Consider the following 21533-nt stretch of genomic DNA (forward strand, 5'->3'; position numbering starts at 1 on the left):
AGTATTTGTGGAATTTTTCGTGCATCTGACCTTACCTAAATTTCAACTAATGTCATTGTAAAAAGGGTCTTTTTCTTCTGAATAATACAATTGTAATTTTTACCAAATAGTCAAGAGAATTTTTATTCAAACAGATGCTTTAATTTCACAGTGAACTCCAATGAGATATCATGTTTATTTAACTTCTGAACTGCCACAAATGTAGCATTTAGCACAATGTCTGGATGTACAAAGCTTGAGTGAAGGAAATTAATTAATTTTGATATAGTCACAGGGAGAACCCATCATTAATATTGATATTTCAGCATGGATTCTCCTTGTCAGTGATGCAGAATGGAGGACCTGGCAAAGAACAGCATCTAGTCGTCCCCCCTTGTCAGTGATGCAGGACTGAGGTCCTGACAAGGACAGCTGTCTAGTCGTTCGGATGGGACGGAAAACCAAGGTCCCGTGTGCACACTGGCGTGCATGTAAAAGAACCCTTGACAGTTGGAATTTTATATAAGAGTAGGCTGTAGTGCCGCTGTCTGGGCAAAATTTCCCTCATAGCACACTGTATGACATATGCCCGTTTTCATTAGCCCAGTTTGGAGCAGAACAGTAGGATGTTAAACCCCATTTCATTTCATTTCTGTAAGAAAATCTTCCAAATCTCGTTATGTACAGTATCCCTTATCATAAAGATGACTTTAAATTTCACAATAATTTTATTCATAGAAGCTGAACAGTAGTAAGAAAATTTACACAGTAATATATATATATATATATATATATATATTATAAGAAACTGGAGGAAGAAAGATATTTTTTTTCCCTGATAAACCTAAAGTCTAGCTCACATAAGCGATATATTTTCTTTTTTGGCTTGTTAAAGCAACATGCAAATGTATACTAATGGCAGTGATTCGGGGATTGTGACCACAGGTCAAATAACCACCAACTTGGGGGCTGCCATTTTGTAATATTACATGATGTTTTAACTTGTGCATTTTAGTCAAACAAATAAAAGGCTCCACAAGACATTTCTTGTTGCTGTAAAAAAAAAAACAGCGAGCAATTGGTGTATTAATAGAATATCAAACTTGTTTGAAATTTGGTAACTCATCACCAGCATTAATGTTGAAATCCATTGCTATTGCTATCCCATGCACACACCTATTTTTTCCTAGCAATATGCAGGAATTAACAATTCACTTACAAACTTCCTTAAAAACAAATCGCCTGTGTGTGCTAAGCTCAACGACTAGAGATTATAACCATAATAACTACTACACTTTTATAATTTGGGGAAAATTTGAGACAATCAAAACTATAATTAATACATTATTAATCAAATAAATTTTTATAAGCAATACATTTAGCTAAATATCTCATAAACCACCATTTTAAAGCTCACTTTATATTTCCCACCATAATTACACACATCTAGGAATATAATCCAAGTCATAAATTTAAATGAAAAAGAATTATACATTGTAGGATTTTAAACATGGGTAAATTATTCTATTGGTAAAGGTGAAAATAATTTAAAGCAAATTTTAAATTCACCTCATTTAAACAGTCATATTCTGCAGTAGTGGAACATCATTAAGGAATCAATAAAGAATAGACCTTGCTTTCTTTTAAAATCATAACTGTGTAAGCGAAATGTACATAATTTAAACATACCATCCTACACGATTGGTACTAGATGTTTGAAATCAGGTCTTAATGCATTCTGTTGACAATCAGCTGATCATAAGTAGAAGATAGAGCAAGTACAATGTGACTGTCTGTATAGGGAGGGTCATTCCATGTCAATTCACCCCAAAACCTAAACCCAACCATCTCAGATTTCAATCGAACTAGGTATGTGGGGTTTTTTGTTGTTGGGCCGGAAAACGCTGAATTTCAAAGTTTCTGAGATGAAGCCATCTGCTTTTTGTCTTTTATCTCCAGATGCCTATCTCAGAAACTATAAGTCTGATCAAGCTAAAACGGTCGGGTTCAGAATTGCAAAATTTTTGGGGTGAATTGGCATGGAATGACCCTATAGACATATAGTTTAGGATTTCAAAAACTCAAATGACACATGACCATAAACAATATTTGTACAATAATACATTTTGTGTTATTTAAAGCCCAATTCCACACAAATTCAAGGTAAGTGCCAAAACCCACAACAATAGACATTTAAAAAGTGAAAATACTTTGATCCATTTCAATACAAAACAGTAAAGCCTTCTCGATAATTGCTTACCCTTATATGTACAACATGGAAATATCAAAGATTTACGAATTTGACAATAACAATAAAATGGTATATATAGAAATTGAACACATAGATGAAGACAATATATGTTAAATATATGTACAAGTTTATATAAGTAATAGATATTTACATTATTACATTAGAAATAAAATAATACAGTGTATTATAGAGATTATGAACAACAATATATACAGTATGTTTAAGGCAGTATAAAAGAGAAATTATAAACTTTTTAATCAAGCCATGATACCCTTTTAAAATTAGTTTTGTTTTGTTTAATCTTTACTTATTAGCATGGGTATGAAAGTAACAACTTAAGTTTAGTAGAAATATTTCTGATTTCTTTGAAATAAAAAATACCATGCACTCAGTTCTTTTCAATAAAATTTGTTATTCAATTAGGGTTGTCGAAAGGCTTAATGCATGTGTATTAGATCATAAGGTCTGTCATCGAGTCAAGTGGTATGGTTTCGATTCCTTGATTGTACGTAGGAATAGGGTCGTCCCTCCAACCTTATAGGTTTCTCTGCATCCTCCGGTTTCCTACCACAGCGCAAGCGTGTTATCGAAAGAAACAAAAACAAAAAAACATTCATATGTTATTCTGGAAATGACCTAGTTTTTGTCCAGCAGACCTTAAACTGGCATTTATCTCTCTCTTATTCAATTATAAACAATGTGATGTTGTTAATGATAAACATCTTGAATTCAACCCACTTTGAGTTAGTCAACAAATTTGATGGAAAAATAAATAAAATAAAGAATAAAATGAATCATACATAAATGATATTCTTAATAAATACATGATTTTGAACAAAACTGATATGCTTTGGTTAAATATTTCCGTGTTGAAAAAGTGAAATAGATTATTAAACCTTGTAGTAGGTCAATCACAATAAATATGTAATACTACTAATACTTTGTGCTATAATAGCAACGTATAATATGGTTAATCATTACAAAGATAGGTTGCCAGACAACAAAACATACACCCACAGCATCTAAGTCATCTGAGCAGTCAACAAAGATTGTCACATATTTATACTTTGGTAATGGAAGCATTTACAAGTAATTATCAAATATAGTTAAAATTTGATTAGCTTCTAGTTTTGCCTAGTACTAACATTTATTATACAGATGATAACTTTAGCTCTTTAAGTTATCGGAAATCATTTAAAATCAATAGGATTCTACGTCTCATGAATAGACACATTGTGTATAAATTTAAATTATATTACAATTAGTAAGGAGTTAATTTGTCTCAGTCGTGGAGTTGATTAACTTCAATATTTATTACAATCTATTCTTCAAAAATAAATACAGGTTATGTATCTCATTTAAAAAAAATCTATATGACAAACGAGCATTTAACTAAGTGCTATGTCCAGACAGTTTTATGCTATATAATTTTTATATTGTACATACTGTATGTCATAATCTAGAGCTAGTAGGCCTACACAAGATTCTTGACTAGAAATAATCACAATATCAATTCTACAGAACCAGAAGTTCTCACCAGAATGCCCAACAGAGTATGTAGGATTTCTATGTTGCCAATATTACATCTGGACAATTCTATGTGTATATAGAAAACTACACCTGTAGATGAGGACTACATTTAAAACTGTTTTTCAATTAAAGACGCAGTCCCTCAATAAATAATTGTGGTCATCAGTTCGACCTTCTGAACATATTTTTATCTCAATGTATGCCATACGCTCAAATTATAGACTAAAATAAATTATTACAGACTGTCAACCACTAGGTCTGACGCTGCTATTTTAGATTGGGCATAAACCATGCATTTGTCACACATTAATAGGTAATGCTGGCATTCATTCATTCATCATCTTGCATATTTGTATATTGGCAAGAAAAAGAGTTTTGCTTGAAGTATATTGAAAGAACCGATATATTTTGTAACAAATTTACATTTCTTGGTAGGTTAGATATGTTTTCCAATCGATAATCATGTATTTTATTTTTTGATGGTCGAAGACTGTTATTCTTGAATGTATAAAATGATTTTAAGAGCAGTGGAGTAGTGCACTAAAGTAGATATTTACTTTTTGATCCAAATTGTTGTATTTTAAAACTTGTTGTGGACATATTCAAAGAATTAACCCAAAATCACAAAATCCCGTTCGAAGGTAAATAATGAAGAACGATCTTAAAGTACTTTGAGTTGATATTTTCCAACGTTTTTGGTGTCGAAATGTAGCTTATAACCTCTACTTTCTATCTACTGGTGTGATTATCAATATCTCTTTTTAGCATCTACTAATAGAATTTCCAAGAAAACTTATGGTTTTTTGCGTTTCCATGGATACCAGATAAACCACAGCCTATAGTCAAAATTTGACCAGTGATTTTTTTGACTTGCCATTAACATTGTTCATACCAAATTTAAAGAAAATTCATGCAGGCATAACTGAGAAAATTTGACTTTTATTGTCATCGGCACCCATTATTATCATGCCTTTGGGCCAAGTTTGGAACATAGTTGGTAAATAAAATTGGTATTTATTTGGTGATTAATATTTAGTTTACCACCCAAAATAACAAAGATAGGGTGCCAGGCAACGAAACATACGCCCATAGCAGCTAACTCGTCCGGGCAGTCAACAAGAGTTGTCACATATTTTTACTTTTTTCGGTAATGAAACATTTATAATACATTAAAATCTGATTAAGAGTAACAACTCATTAAGTAATTATCAGAAACGAGCATTTAACTAAGTGCTATGTCCAGACAGTTTTATGCTATATAATTTTTATATTGTACATACTGTATGTCATAATCTAGAGCTAGTAGGCCTACACAAGATTCTTGACTAGAAATAATCACAATATCAATTCTACAGAACCAGAAGTTCTCACCAGAATGCCCAACAGAGTATGTAGGATTTCTATGTTGCCAATATTACATCTTGACAATTCTATGTGTATATAGAAAACTACACCTGTAGATGAGGACTACATTTAAAACTGTCTTCAATTAAAGACGCAGTCCCTCAATAAATAATTGTGGTCATCAGTTCGACCTTCTGAACATATTTTTATCTCAATGTATGCCATACGCTCAAATTATAGACTAAAATAAATTATTACAGACTGTCAACCACTAGGTCTGACGCTGCTATTTTAGATTGGGCATAAAGCATGCATTTGTCACACATTAATAGGTAATGCTGGCATTCATTCATTCATCATCTTGCATATTTGTATATTGGCAAGAAAAAGAGTTTTGCTTGAAGTATATTGAAAGAACCGATATATTTTGTAACAAATTTACATTTCTTGGTAGGTTAGATATGTTTTCCAATCGATAATCATGTATTTTAGATCATGTCTGTTGAGGAAATATATCTTTAAAGGAAAACCTATTGATCCCATGATGGAAAATGGAATATAGAAGTTGGAAGCACACAGTAGTACCGGCATATAAAATAAGCATAAATTCTGATAAATATAATAGTGCTGTGCAAATCTATACATGACTTAGAAATTATTGAAATCATTTCAAGAGTAAATTAAACAATCAACTAATGAAATACTGATATTTACAATAGAAGAGATGATGTGTATAGAATCTGCAGTTAAATTCCAGGAGATATAAGGAATGATTGCTCTGTCCAATACACATTAGATATACATGTATATATTGAACTAGTTTTGGTTTGAAATGATATAAAATAAAAGTTCTTTAAATCCTTGGTTAAAAGTAATTAAATTCATCAACTTAACATATAATTGATCCTTCAATAAAATTTATTGATCTCAAAGTTACCATGTATGGTTTTAGGACCAGTTCCAGATTTCACAGGGTATCGGTTAAAACAATTAGATGTATGACAGCAAAGCAGTTTATCTAAACATCTACAATAAGCTAAAATAAACAGAGCCACTTCATCGATATTCAGGAAATATCCATAGATTATTTAGAGCGAAAACATGATGGATCCTGTACCCGTGCACAGCACGATGGGTCCTGTACAACACGATGGGTCCTATACAAATGGATTAAGATATTTAAATTTGAATGATCACAATATATCTAGGATTGCTCCATTACGACCAATGGAATTACTCTTAACTTGGTTGAACTAATATTCAAATGAGTTTCTGTTATATTCCAGTTTCAATGACAAATAACAGTGTTAAACTGTGCTAATCTTCCTATAATGGATGTTAGAAAGTAAGAAATATAATATATAAGTATGTATTTAATCATACTCTAAACTACTTTCTCTTTGTTTTATTCCATCCTCCTGTTTATTTGTATTCTTTTTCTTCTCGACTAGATGTTGATTAACTTTACTCAATGTATCAGTTGTTGCATTCTTTGTTAATCTGTAAAGCACATATAACATGTGAGGACATTTGTCAGTCATTACACATACTATAAAAATAGGTATTAGTCGAGTCTCAGTCGGTAAGGCTTGCTCAGACTAAAATAATTTGACTGAAATTTTCAAATATTCATTTTTTTATTTTTAAACTATTATAGCAAGAACTACTAACTTTTTATCTTAATTTTATATAATGCATCTTTAAGCTAATCAAACTTCTTGAATGAAGATTTCTGTATTAATGGTTTCTGTGATACATGTTTAAAACATTCCTTTAAAATCAATAAGAACTGAATAATAATAATATCAAATACATACACTTCTTCCATTTCTATTTCATCATCAGAATCTTGTGGTACCTGCAGATATGGATTGTTAGAAGCTGGTCGGAACTTATAACCAGTAACAAAGAAAAATAAAAATACAGCTATCTCTCGGAAAAATTCTGTCAACCATTCATGTCGGAATGGTAGTGTTATCTGGAATAAATTATCAGAATTAATCTATATTTCTATATGGTCTTACACATAACCCAGGTTTGGGCAAAATCCAGCCGGGTAAGTAATGTCTAGTGTTGACTGTCATATAATTAACATCCATTTTCCTCACTTTGGTTTTCAAGAATTTCAAATTTGTGAATTGTGAACTTTATGAAAGAAATGGTCAATGACCATGTATTATAAGGGTGTGTTGAAGGCAGCAGAGATCTTTCAGAAAATCTTTATTTCTAATTTGAACAGTTTGTATTATTTCTAATATTAAATGGTGCAGTGAAATGAAACATGAAAGTGTATTCTAGAACAAATAACTTACTTTTAACAGATAAACTATCATTCTAGTAAAATATATATAACAAACAACCTGCAAAAAAATTAAACAATATTCCCTTTATTATTATTACTATTATTACTATCTTCTGCTGTTTATGATGCCACATGTTAGTATACTTTCTGGACTTATAGTCATCATCAAACATTATGTATATCGAATAACTTTTCTTTGTAAAGATATCATTATTTCCTTTCATAATTTTAATAACTAATAACACAATATGAATAGTTACGAATATATACATGAATTTAATCATACATTATGCAAGAGCTAAATCTGTCTATTGCAGGTCTTTCTTTAGGCCTGAAATGTTATCTAAATTATTAATTAGACATTAATTAACCTATCCGGACCACATAACTTTCCATCACAATTTAACGATTAAATGGATAATCGAGACTATGCTGTTTATCGCACTGACTTTAGTAATGACGATCAAGGCTAGGTGGAAATTTCAACCGCTTAGTTCTCGGTTCATAGTGGATCAATTTGAATGAAATTTTCATCAAATTGCCTTTACATTATCTAGTTTTTAACTATTATAGTGAGAACTGCCAACTCGTTATCGAATTTCCAATAATGTATCTTTAAGTACATTAATTGTAATTAGATTTTTTTTTAAAGGGAGAGAGGTGATATAGCCTGTTCTGTTCCCCAATTCTATTCTATAAAATATAGTTTTAAAAAAACCAAAACAATTATTTCTACTTATAAAGATGTGAAGGTGGCTAAGCTATAAAATAATACATGCGTGTCTGAACTGGAACATTCTAATTCAAGATTATTTTAATGGCTGATTTTTTTTCTGTTAAAAAAGCAAATTCAAAATCAGCAGAATTAAATCCTATCACTTACCATTATATAAAAATGTCTAAATAATTTCAGTTTATTTAAATTCATCGCAGCTTTACCATCCACTGCTGATGCTTCTTGAAGGTGGCGGATGGACCTTAAATTTAAAGATTTGTTTTTGTTAAATAGATAAACATCCCTAAAAAATAATAAGCTCATTTGCAGGTTGATTTGATTAAAAATTTCAAATTTTCATGTTGAGAATTGTAATTATACACTTGACATTGATACAATATAACACTACTGAAACAGACATAATACTACAGGACAATTTAGGTCAATTGTCACTTTTTCATTATAGAGGGCGCCGTTCCGGACAGCCTCATGACTCTTAATGCATTACACATTATCAGAATCTTGGAAATTCCCACTTTCTATATGGGTCTCTTTAAGCCAATCAAAATACTTAGTTCATTATTCAAATACCACTCAAATCTATATAACTATATTACAGATGTTATAGGGAGAGAGAAATGGGGTTTAAAACTAGGTCATTTCGGGACTAACATATGGCTCAATAATTTGCTTGCACGTAAGGGTCTTTATCAGTTGGAGGAAACTGCAGGACCTAGAGGAAACCCACATGGTTGGACAGGCGACCTTATTCCTTGTCATGTACAAGTGTGGGATCAAAACAATGCCACTTAACTCAATGGCATTCAATATGATCTTAAGCGCACATGTTGCATTGAAAGTAACAGTTAAGTTAAAAAAACAGTGTGTAAAAAAACCTTACATGTGTATCATAATTGACTTAACACAATGACAGATCTTATGATCTTATGTGGGCACACTAGACCACCCGGTAGAAATTAGTGTTAAAGATGGTCAGTATGTAGAATGTTAGCATAATCTATTTAGCTCTTCTGATTGTCATAAACAATCCAGGCCATCTTGTGGCCTATACACCCCAATACCACAATACATACCATACAACTGGAAACAAAATGGCTCCACAACAGAGTAAATCCACAACAAAAAATATCTGTTTCCAGGTTGTGTAACGGAATTGTCCCTCATCACTTTCTTCTATAATAACCCAAGCTACTTGTTCTAATACCTATACTCAAATATAATATATTACATTTAACACTTGTTCTAATACCTATACTCAATATAATATTAAACTTAACACTTGTTCTAATATCTATACTCAAATATACAGTGGACTCTGTCAATTCCGACATCGTACAGGATTAATACAATATGCCGGATTACACAGCATGTCGGAATATTCAATTGCCTCAATACTGGAAGTTGTATTGTACCTTCAAATACCGAAGTATTATTATAATGGATAATGCACCCTCAAATACCCAGAACTTAAAATATGGAACGCTTTCTGTACATTCAAAGGTTTCCTCGACCTAGATCAGTTCTTGTATAAATCATGACGTTGTATACACTGCTCATGTCATCTGCTGTAAACAATCATGGCCGTGTCCAGCAGTAGTTTCACACTGGATCATTTATGTCTATCTAAATATGACGTCAGAAGGAATTCCTTGTAAGACGCGATTATCCAGGTCTACCATCTATTGTGATTGGAACGTGGCTGAATTTTATTTTTTGATGGTCGAAGACTGTTATTCTTGAATGTATAAAATGATTTTAAGAGCAGTGGAGTAGTGCACTAAAGTAGATATTTACTTTTTTGTCCAAATTGTTGTATTTTAAAACTTGTTGTGGACATATTCAAAGAATTAACCCAAAATCACAAAATCCCGTTCGAAGGTAAATAATGAAGAACGATCTTAAAGTACTTTGAGTTGATATTTTCCAACGTTTTTGGTGTCGTAATGTAGCTTATAACCTCTACTTTCTATCTACTGGTGTGATTATCAATATCTCTTTTTAGCATCTACTAATAGAATTTCCAAGAAAACTTATTGTTTTTTGCGTTTCCATGGATACCAGATAAACCACAGCCTATAGTCAAAATTTGACCAGTGTTTTTTTTGACTTGCCATTAACATTGTTCATACCAAATTTAAAGAAAATTCATGCAGGCATAACTGAGAAAATTTGACTTTTATTGTCATCGGCACCCATTATTATCATGCCTTTGGGCCAAGTTTGGAACATAGTTGGTAAATAAAATTGGTATTTATTTGGTGATTAATATTTAGTTTACCACCCAAAATAACAAAGATAGGGTGCCAGGCAACGAAACATACGCCCACAGCAGCTAACTCGTCCGGGCAGTCAACAAGAGTTGTCACATATTTTTACTTTTTTCGGTAATGAAACATTTATAATACATTAAAATCTGATTAAGAGTAACAACTCATTAAGTAATTATCAGAAAACCATTAGAATTTGTTTGGTTTTTATAAAGTTTTGCCCCATGCTAACGTTTAGTATAGGAAACTTTTAACATCATGGATTTAGCTGTTCAAGTCATAAAAATTCATTGAAAATCAATATACTTGTTTGTCTCAAGACCTTTCACTCTGTGTATGAATCTGAAGTCAATCGGATGATAACTTTAGCTTCTAGAGGGTCACAAGGTTTTTAAAAGTGATCAAAGGCCATAACTTTGGCAGTAATTATCGGAAATCGTTGAAAATCAATACGATTCTTCGTCTCATCGGATATTAACTTTAGCCTATAGAGCATTTACAAGATTTTTTGAAGTGATCAAGGGCCATAACTCTGGCAGTAATTATCGAAAATCGTTGTAAATGAATAAACTTCTTCGTCTCATGACCTTAAACACTGTGTATAAATTTAAACTCAATCGGATATTAACTTTAGCCTCTAGAGCTTCCACAAGATTTTTCAAAGTGATCAAGGGCCATAACTCTGGCAGTAATTATCGGAAATCGCTGAAAATCAATAGGCTTCTCCGTCTAATGACCTTTAACACTGTGTATAAATTTAAAGTCAATCGGATATTAACTTTAGCCTATAGAGCATTTACAAGATTTTTTGAAGTGATCAAGGGCCATAACTCTGGCAGTAATTATCGAAAATGGCTGAAAATGAATAAACTTCTTCGTCTCATGACCTTTAACACTGTGTATAAATTTAAACTCAATCGGATATTAACTTTGACCTCTAGAGCGTCCATAAGATTTTTTGAAGTGATCAAGGGCCATAACTCTTTCAGTAATTATCAGAAATCGCTGAAAATCAATAGGCTTCTTCGTCTCATGACCTTAAACACAGTGTATAAATTTAAAGTCAATTGGATATTAACTTTGGCCTCTAGAGCGTCCACAAGATATTTTGAAGTGATCAAGGGCCATAACTCTGACAGTAATTATCAGAAATCGCTGAAAATCAATAGGCTTCTTCGTCTCATGACCTTAAACACTGTGTATAAATTTAAAGTCAATCGGATATTAACTTTGGCCTCTAGAGCATCCACGAGATTTTTTGAATTGATCAAGGGCCATAACTCTGGCAGTAATTATCGGAAATCGCTGAAAATCAATAGGCTTCTTCGTCTCATGACCTTAAACACAGTGTATAAATTTATAGTCAATCGGATATTAACTTTGGCCACTAGACCATCCACAAGATATTTTGAAGTGATCAAGGGCCATAACTCTGGCAGTAATTATTGGAAATCGCTGAAAATCAATAGGCTTCTTCATCTCATGACCTTAAACACTGTGTATAAATTTAAAGTCAATCGGATATTAACTTTAGCCTCTAGAGCGTCCACAAGCAATTGTGGACGCCGTACCGCCTGACGGACGGGGGCGACGACAAGATACGACCACATTTCAATGTGGGAGTATAAAAAGTGTCATATCTTCTCAACAAAAATTACAGTGCTAGCTTTAAAATGTGCATTTTAGACTGCTCAACGTCCCTTAAATGATAACATTTAAAAAAAAAAAAAAAAATGTAACAAACCTGTAATGGTAAAAAGATGGCAAATAATTTCTTTTCTTTGTGACTCAACATGTGTTTTATAAAGGCCCATCCTGCACCAATCAATAATATTGTTCCAAACATCAATGCACCTTTGGTTCTATAAATAGACAAGATATCATATTATTGTATACAAGAAATATATTTTGACTAATATTACGATCAGCTGATCAGTTTTTGATGTATAGGTATTTTGTTTCCCTCTGATTTATTCTAAAGAATGTGACAATTTTTAGCATCTTTCAATTTACTTATATATCAATTGAATGGTTTTTCTGTATGAAAACTATAAATTTAAAAGTATTTATGTTTTTTAAGGTTAAATTCTTTGAAATTCTAATTTTATGGCATGCAAATTGACTGACATAAGTTCTCAAGTCAATCAATTTCCCTGCCAATCAGTCAAAACTGGCAAATATGACTGATACAATAACTCTGGGGAAGACACTGACACACACAATGTAGACACTATAAGGTGTAAACAGCATTATGACTCTGTTAAATTTACAGTCCAAAATACATTAAATATAGTCATGAACTGGAAAGCAAAACCGTTTTTTAATGATAGCAGCTTGCTATTTAATATATTCAGGGTAATATTTGAATTAACCCTTTAACCATCGGATTGTTTTGTGGTTTTGACTAGGGAAAGCATATAGTTAAGAATATATCCTGTAACTCTTTAAATCTAAAAGAGCTAAATCGCTATTCTTTGGCACCTAGCAATTGACACAAATGGGTCACAACGCATATAATACTGTAATATGAATGTATAAACTGATTTACATTTAGCCATTTCTGTTTTTACTATAATTTCAAATCAGTTATGTTCGGCGAAATACGCGAGAAGTCTCAACCGAATGGCAATCTCTAGCGTCTGGTTATTCCAGTCTACACCGGTAGTATTTATTGTACATGCTCTCCAGATAAGAATATGGCATCACCGTTTGACATGACATGTTGAATATATCTAACCTCTAACGATTTGTGTACCAATGGTAAAATGTTTATTTTGTCTTAAATATGGGATATCAGAAGCCAGTCTTTTCCCTATAAGATCACAACATCAATGTTGATTTAAATTGACAAATAATTTATGTTTTCAATGTCGAAGATTTTGGGTGATACTGAGTTAGCTACTTTAAGAATAAAATTCATACAAATGTATATATTTTTGAAAAGGTCTTGAATTCTTCTATTCAGTGGTATAAAATATTTAACATTTTTTGACATTTTTTACTGCAAAATGACCCAAATCCAAGAAGTCTAGGAGATAAAATACTGGCAACTTACAGATATACAATATACCAGAGAATAGCCCAGGCTTCATCAGGTATACCAGATTTAGCTATAAAATGACTGTTGATCTGTAAAAAACACAGAGTAAGAGAAAACATTAATTTTCATTTCTTAAACTGCATGGCTCAGACAATAGTGAGAGAGAGAGAGATAGAGAGAGAGATAGAGAGAGAGAGAGAGAAAAAGGGGTTTAATGTCCACTCGACACAAACCAGGTCATTTCGGGACTAAGATAGGGTTCAATTTTATTTCAATAATTCGCTTGAGCGTAGGGGTCCTTAGCAGTGGGATTAAACCGGACAACCCAGAGAACCCGGAGAAAACCCATGAGGTTGGACAGGCAACCAGACTCATTGTCACATACAACCGGGGAATCAAAACCATGCCAGTTGACTCAATGACAGACCTTACTATACAGCGTGAACATGCTAACCATTCGGCCATCCAACCCCCTGGCTCAGACAATAGTCTAGGTGAACAAATATAGTATTTTAGAAAAAAAAAATTGAATTAAACAAAAGTGACAACAACTATATTGTGTAAGATGAAGCTCTAATAGGAATATCAGTCCTAAAAAGATTCTATTCCATTTAGCTTTTACAAAGATGTATGGAATTGAAATTTAATCGATGTAGCCCATTGCCTTTTTGTTGTCAGCAAAAATTTATTGATAGTAGCTAAAGTACATATAATTTGCTAGGTAATTTTACGTGTTTAAGTTTTTTTTGGTTTTAATCATCTAAGATCACTATCTAAAGACTAAAGATCCCTTTTTAACTCTTCTTTTTATTACATATTAATGACAATGTTTATTAGCCTTCCCGGTGAACTATACTTACACCATGGAATAAACAGGATACGCTCTTAACCCATACAACAGCTAACATCAAATAGTGGATTTTATACACATCATTTTTCCTACAATGTAAAATATATTAGCAATAAACACACAGTACCCACAGAAACATGTATAATGTATATGCTATTTTCTTAAAGATGCACTATGTAAGATCTAAATCTGCTAGCTGTAGGTCTTTATTTTGGCTTCAAATGTTATATAAACTATTATTTAGACATTTATTGACATAATCCTATAATCAACCCTCTGAACCATTGGAGAGACGTGATCTACAACAGCCATGTTTGTTGTGGGCGGGATTTTAACGACAATTTACCTACCGTATGAGCGCAAGAATTACCATTTAAAGTTATGTAACAATGCAATTGAAAGTTATAATTAATATAATACATGCGCCTAATACACTGAAAAATATGGGTAATTTGAATGAAATTTTCAATATGTTCATTTTTCATTATCTAGTTTTGAACTATTACAACAGCAAGAACGACCAGTTCTTTATCTAAATCTTACATAATGCATCTTTAAATGGAGATCGCAGTCCTTCACGTTTAAGGCACGCTTTCGCTCTTGCGCCTCCCGACACACCTCGACTTATCTTTGGGGGAGTCGTCATTAAATACGCCCGCTAATAAGCTAAATCGCTCTCCTAAATATTGCGATTCATAAACTACCTTACTTTCAGTTTTTGTTTATTTTTAATAACCTCCTCCTCGAGCGATAAGCGTTTCCATGGTAAAACTAGGGCTGCCATAATTATTCATCAAACATACTGAATTCTAATGTAAGGCTCGTTTTAATTGGATAGCAGTCTAAAACCAGCCAACAGAATATGATGTTACTTGACAGCCTAATATGTTGCTGGATGTTGATGGAGAATATCCGCGGGAATGACAGAATGACGTACGTCTAATAATAACATTACTTGTTTAAAATGTTTTCATGTATGGCTTGTCTCATTAGCAATGCGTCGATTATCGCTATTAATAGTTTGGAGATGGTCAAAACTGTCAAATATGCGACATTTTAAAATTGGAATTACTGGAGGGCAAATAGCCACAGAGGGAGACAAAAATGGGTTTGTAAAATTGGTTTGGTCTTTAGACTTAGTGCAAATTGTGCACTAAGAAGCACGCTGACAAATTGATCAAACTGACGAAAATTCGTGAAACATATAAATTGCAAAATTAATAAAGAGAATACGAGACAAAACTAAAGTATATAAATACAATGTAGAATTACGAAGATTTTTTTTACGGGAGCTTTTTTCTCAATTTTTAAATTGGCGAGCTTTTCTTTTATAGCTCCCACACCATTTCGTAAACGTGAAAGACTGAGATCGTAAAATTGAAGAATTTGAATGTTACTGTTTAAGTTTATTTTGTAATGTACACATCTGGCACACATCTAATTAAAATCAGACTTATCTAATTCTTGTCCACACCAGATGAATCTGTTAAGATAGTTATAATCAGGAGGATAACAGAAATACATTAAAGTCTCTAATCCAGAGACAGAGATGTGGAACCCACAAGTACACTAACTCTTTAAGTGTATGTGAGCAAAATCATTTACTTTAAAGTAATTTAGTCCAAATGGGCAGTTGTGCTGATTTCCCTACAAAAATCCAATGTTCTTCACATGTAACAAATTGCCAACACAGTTAATACCTATTTTAATTACATTTTTCGCTAAAATATCAAATTTTTCATGGCCTAATTCAAGCTAATATGTAGTCAGTTCGTTTATTTCACAGTTAATTACGAAAACAAAATCAAAATACCAGCACTAGACAATCTCCTGCCTTGGATTCAAAAGGATTTAAACCAGCGGCTGCCAGACAGGATACGCCCACATTTTGCAAGAGACGGATAGAGAACAAGCTAAAAACAAAAACAATATTTTGTACAAACAGGGGCCATAATCCAGAAAGTTATGGTCTGAAATGCTCAAATATCAAATGGGACTGAGATTTTTGGAATATAAAGCTATGTTTATTCAATATCCGCTTCCACCGAAATGAATTGGGCGACATTTAAAGTAGATGTATATTGTCACAGCGGAGATTTGTCACCGATTAACACAGACAGTCTAAGAAAATGGTCCCAATATTGGCACGTTTCTGACCATGTGACTTACCGTTAAGCGCCTCGTGGAGTGGATCGAGTGCTCTATGAATGATTGATTTAGATTAACTGAAGCTGCAAGCTCATCGTATGACGTATATAATTTAAAGTTTGGATTTTATAGCAGCCAATAATTGATGGATTTACATCTAAGTTATAGATGAAGATGTAATGATACGTTGTAAAAAAAATTGTAAGTTGTTCATTGTTGCATACATTTTGGCCGACGTTATATGCATGTACAGTGCGTTAGAAAAAAATCCTAACCGATACAGAATGCCGGTAAATGTTTTCCCGAGATTACCGAACTCATTTTGTTGTTATTCAAACTGGCCTGTACATTGTACATGTACACGTTTTCACGGCAGCATTACTATATTACAACTCCTTCAATATAAACATTTCGTTAAAATCTGAACAACGCATGTGAAATTGGATGTTCGGCAACAGAATTGAATACCTGGCGTAATTGGACACCTTGACTAATTTTAATCACAACTCGGGAAATTGAACGGTCCAACTAATTATTGAACAGTCGTCAAAATTAAGCGGGACGCTTATAATTACACACGTGTCGACAAACTAAACACTAGTCAATTAACACATGGTAATCAAAATTCCACGTTGAGATTTAAGTTGTATACAAGGACAAATTGAATGCTATTAGGCCAAATTCAATGATATTTATGAATAATTCTACATAGATTAGATAATAACGCTATTTACCCGAGATTCCACGGTACCAGTCGTATAGTGCTAGAGGATCCATAACCTTTGTATTACAAACTTATACACAATTTGCGTACAATTTGAATTCAACCTTCATTATGGTGGAAGGGTGCTATATCTAAACGGTTTTTAAAATCGGAAAAAATTGTGACCTCTAGAGAATGCACAAGCTAAAAATGAGATTTTTCGACCAATCGGGGGCCATAATCTAGGAAGTTATGTTCAGATATATGTGATTACCAAAAGGAACCAAGATCTTTGGGACATAAACATGCATTCCAAGTTTCATCAAAATCGGATAAAAATTGTCACCTGCAGAGTGTCCACAAACAAATTGTGGACGGACGGACAGTACAAAATGATGCCACGCATTATTACATAGCGAGCAGCATAGATCGATGAAATTTCAATTCAACATATCTCTGCGAATAATGAATGGAATTGAACCATTTTGGACCGATATTCATCTCTCACAAAATTGTAGTTTGCAAGGGATTAATATTCCTAAATGAAACTTCAGTAAAATATTGTTTAAAAAGCTTTATTTACTTACTCTGCTTTACGTAGAACGGACAACCAAATACAACCACAGATAAAATACGATAAAAAGAAGACAAAAAATAAAGTTGGTTCTGGTTGACTTCCAGCAGATAAATAATTACCATTATTCTCTTCTACTACTTGTAACTGGAATCAAATTTCAAGTTTATGTTAGTCACTATGAAGGGTGAAGAATAAGATCTGAACCCTGCCACATAAATACTGATCACTTACCCTTACAAATAGCTTGTTCAGACACTCAAGTTGAACTGGAAAAATCCCCGGCAATCATTAAAGCAGTTTAACTTAACTGCCTGAACGCAAAAGTGGGGCAAATAAACCTGTTTAAAAAAAACCAGCTTGCGATCTGTCTTTTTTATTCTAAACTGGTTTATCTTGTCCGTCTGAACGGGTTGACTTTAAATTGCAAAGCGTCAGCTAACTTTGGACAAACGCAGTAACTAATATTCCTGGTAAAATGGAGGCATCCTGCAGTGCAAGTCTTAACAATCATCTAAACTGTTTAATTTTACATTACCTAGCATTTGTATTTATTTCTTGGCTGAAAGAGTTGGCATCTAAAAGTATTCGTGGAAAGGTATAGTTCAAACAATTTTTCCAGAATTTTTGACAGAGGTTAACACATATACCAATGCATAGTTAACTCTAACCTCTGAGTGACAAGGACAGAATAATCAAACTGGTTTGGGTTGAAGTACGTGTGAATGCAACACTATACTGGTTTAAAATCCCCAGTGATTTTAAACCAGTTTAAATATAAACATCTGAACCGGGTATTAATCTCTCATGAATTTGAAAAGTAGGGAAAGAAATAGTTTCTGTAAAATAGTGTCTATTCTGAAGCTTACCGTCATAGTTACTGTTGAGTCCACGTTGGGCTTAAAGTTCAAACAATTGTGGAAAAACAGACTGTATAAACCTTCTTCCGTTTCACTATTAATAACTACCAGAAACTAGAAATATAAAATTATAAATATATAAACATGAAATGATCAATCACTAACAACAATTGAAAATGATCAGCGATTATCTCTTACCAGAAACTGTGTAACAAGGCAGTACATATACACTCAAAGCCATTAAAAACGCAATGCCAAATTCAAAGTTTATTTACTGCAACAACTTTTAACAAATGTACATAACAATTGACAAAATAGAGAAAACAAGCATCTGTGGATAATTTCATGAAAGAATTCACAACAAATGCACAAAACCAAAACGTTAGAGAACCATGAAACAAAGCAGGGATCAGCTGAAGTCAATAACGTGTATGTCCACCCTGAGCTTTAAGTCGCCTTGGCATGGATTGGCACAGATGTCTCACTACACACCAATGATTTTAGAGTTCCTGTGCCAACCCCGCAACAGTTTGTGGAGACACGGCTCAAGTTCGAACCCGTCCAAGTTCATCCCAAAGGTGTTTGATCGGGTTCATGTCAGGAGACATAGCTGGCCAATCCATAACACATGATGATTGTTCAGAAAGTCTCTTGTCAAAATGGCAGTGTGGAGTCGGGCGTTGTCATGCTGGAAAACCATCTGTCGACGGATGCCATGTTGAGCCAGCAATGGAAGCAACAACGGACGAAGGATGGCGTCAACATAATGTTGAGTGTTGAGATTGCCTTGGACCACCACCAACTGGGACGGAAGTTGACGTTGATAGTGGCCCAAACCATGACGCCACCTCCCCCAAGACGATCCATTTCCAGCACGCAGTTACAAACAACGCTTTCATGTCGGCGACGGTAGATACATGTAAGGTGACGTTCATCAGGAAAACTGAGGTTGAATCGGGATTCATCCGAGAAGATGACATTTCGCCATGATGTGTTGTGCAGATACCATTGATTTGTGGTCCATTGCTGTCTGGCAAGTCGACGATGATGCAAAAGGATTTGACCTTGGTAAGGTCGACTGCAGCATAATCCATGAGCAGCTAGGGACCTTCAGACTGTTTGAGTGCTAATCTGACGTTGCCGTGTTCCAACAATTCCCTGGCAGTAGCAGTAGCTGACTGGAAACTGTTGCGCAGATGACCTCCAGAGGGTCCACAACCCTAATACACAATATTTTGACACTTGGCGAACGAGGGGCGGCCATTTTGTCCGTCAGTTTTGATCCGATTTTTACGAAGTTCGAACCCAACCACCCTTAGGGTTTAACGGTGATATATTGTAACAGATTTTTAAATAGGATTAAAATTGTGACCTCTATGGGGTCCACAAACTAAAAACGCGATTTTTCGTACAATCAGGGGCCATAATTCAGGAAGTTATAGTCCAATATGCGCGAATATCGAAAATAATCGAGATCTGTGGGATATAAACATACATTTCAAGTTTTAACCAAATTGGATAAAAATTGTGACCTCTACAGTGTTCACAAGCTAAAAACGTGATTTTTTATACAATAAGGGCCATAATCCATGAAGTTACAGTTCGATACATGCCAATATCGAAAGGAACCGAGATCGGTGATAAACCTATATTTCAAGTTTCATTGAAATCGGATAAAAATTGTGACTTTTAGAGTGTTCATAAACCATTGTGGACGGACGGACAGGGGCGACGACACTATACGTCCACATGAAAATGTGGGCGTATAAAAATTTGGATGCTTAAATATGTTTATAAGTTTAGTCATTAAAATAAATTAAAAACCAACTGACTATATTTTTATATTCAGGTCAGGCAAGTATTTCTGAAGGGCTAGCAAATTTTGTCATGACACCTGTACATGGGCTAGTGGTTCAAAAGTGAAATTGTGCACCCCTGGTAAAGATAAAAAAAAAGTGTGTAAAAAAAACCTTACATGTGTATCATAATTGCCTTGTTTATTTTTCTTTATGTCAACCTGGTTACGAAGAACATCTGGTGTAGTTTCCTTGCTTACAGCAGTCTCTGGTTTTACTGGTGCTTTTGTAGAAATATTTGTATTGTTTTTAGAAGTTGGATTTGTTTCTACCTGAAAAAGTCAATTAATGAATTTATGGATAAATTAAGCAATTTCTGTTACATAAAGAAAGGTTGCCAGGCAACGAAACATACGCCCACAGCAGCTAAATCGTCCGGGCAGTCAACAAGTGTTGTTGCATATTCTTACTTTTTTCGGTGATGAAACATTTATAATTCACTAAAATCTGATTAAGAGCAACAACTCATGAAGTAATTATCAGAAAACCATTAGAATTTGTTTGGTTTTTATAAAGTTCTGCCCCATACTAAGGTTTTGTATACAAAACTTTTAATATCTTGGATTTAGCTGTTTATGTCATAAAAATTCATGGAAAATCAATATACTTGTTCGTCTCAAGATCTTAAACTCTGTGTATCAATCTGAAGTCAATCAGATGATAACTTTAGCCTTTAGAGCGGAAATCGTTGAAAATCAAGGGCTATAACTCTGGCAGTAATTATCGGAAATCGCTGAAAATCAATAGGCTTCTTCGTCTCATGACCTTAAACACTGTGTATAAATTTAAGGTCAATCGGATATAAACTTTGGCTTCTAGAACGTCCACAAGATTTTTTGAAGTGATCAAGGGCCATAACTCTGGCAGTAATTATTGGAAATCGCTGAAAATCAATAGGCTTCTTCGTCTCAAGACCCTAAACACTGTGTATAAATTTAAGGTCAATCGGATATTATCTTTGGCTTCTAGAGTGTCCACAAGCAATTGTGGACGCTGGACCGATGGACGGACGGGGGCGACGACAATATACGACCACATTTCAATGTGGGTGTATAAAAATGAGCTTAAGTTTTGCGTCAAGACACTAATTTTG

At 33.5% G+C, this 21533-nt stretch overlaps 1 protein-coding gene across 2 annotated transcripts in view; it reads right to left on the reverse strand.

Annotated features, from left to right (window-relative positions):
- Positions 1–1289: 1289 nt before the first annotated feature.
- The window catches only part of LOC126809955 (protein GPR107), a 34423-nt gene continuing 14179 nt past the window's right edge, over positions 1290–21533 (reverse strand). For both annotated transcript variants that reach the window (XM_056101807.1, XM_056101814.1), the window contains 11 exons: positions 20560–20712; positions 18594–18698; positions 17738–17871; positions 14310–14388; positions 13465–13538; positions 12154–12271; positions 9216–9346; positions 8290–8383; positions 7417–7464; positions 6922–7082; positions 1290–6604 (listed from right to left, as the gene is read on the reverse strand). In XM_056101807.1, coding sequence (XP_055957782.1) covers positions 6478–6604; positions 6922–7082; positions 7417–7464; positions 8290–8383; positions 9216–9346; positions 12154–12271; positions 13465–13538; positions 14310–14388; positions 17738–17871; positions 18594–18698; positions 20560–20712 — 1224 coding nt within the window. In that variant the 3' untranslated portion in view covers positions 1290–6477. The remainder of the gene's footprint in view (positions 6605–6921; positions 7083–7416; positions 7465–8289; positions 8384–9215; positions 9347–12153; positions 12272–13464; positions 13539–14309; positions 14389–17737; positions 17872–18593; positions 18699–20559; positions 20713–21533) is intronic.

Source organism: Patella vulgata, chromosome 1, assembly GCF_932274485.2.
Source record: "Patella vulgata chromosome 1, xgPatVulg1.2, whole genome shotgun sequence".
In the NCBI taxonomy this organism is placed as follows: Eukaryota; Metazoa; Mollusca; class Gastropoda; family Patellidae; genus Patella; species Patella vulgata.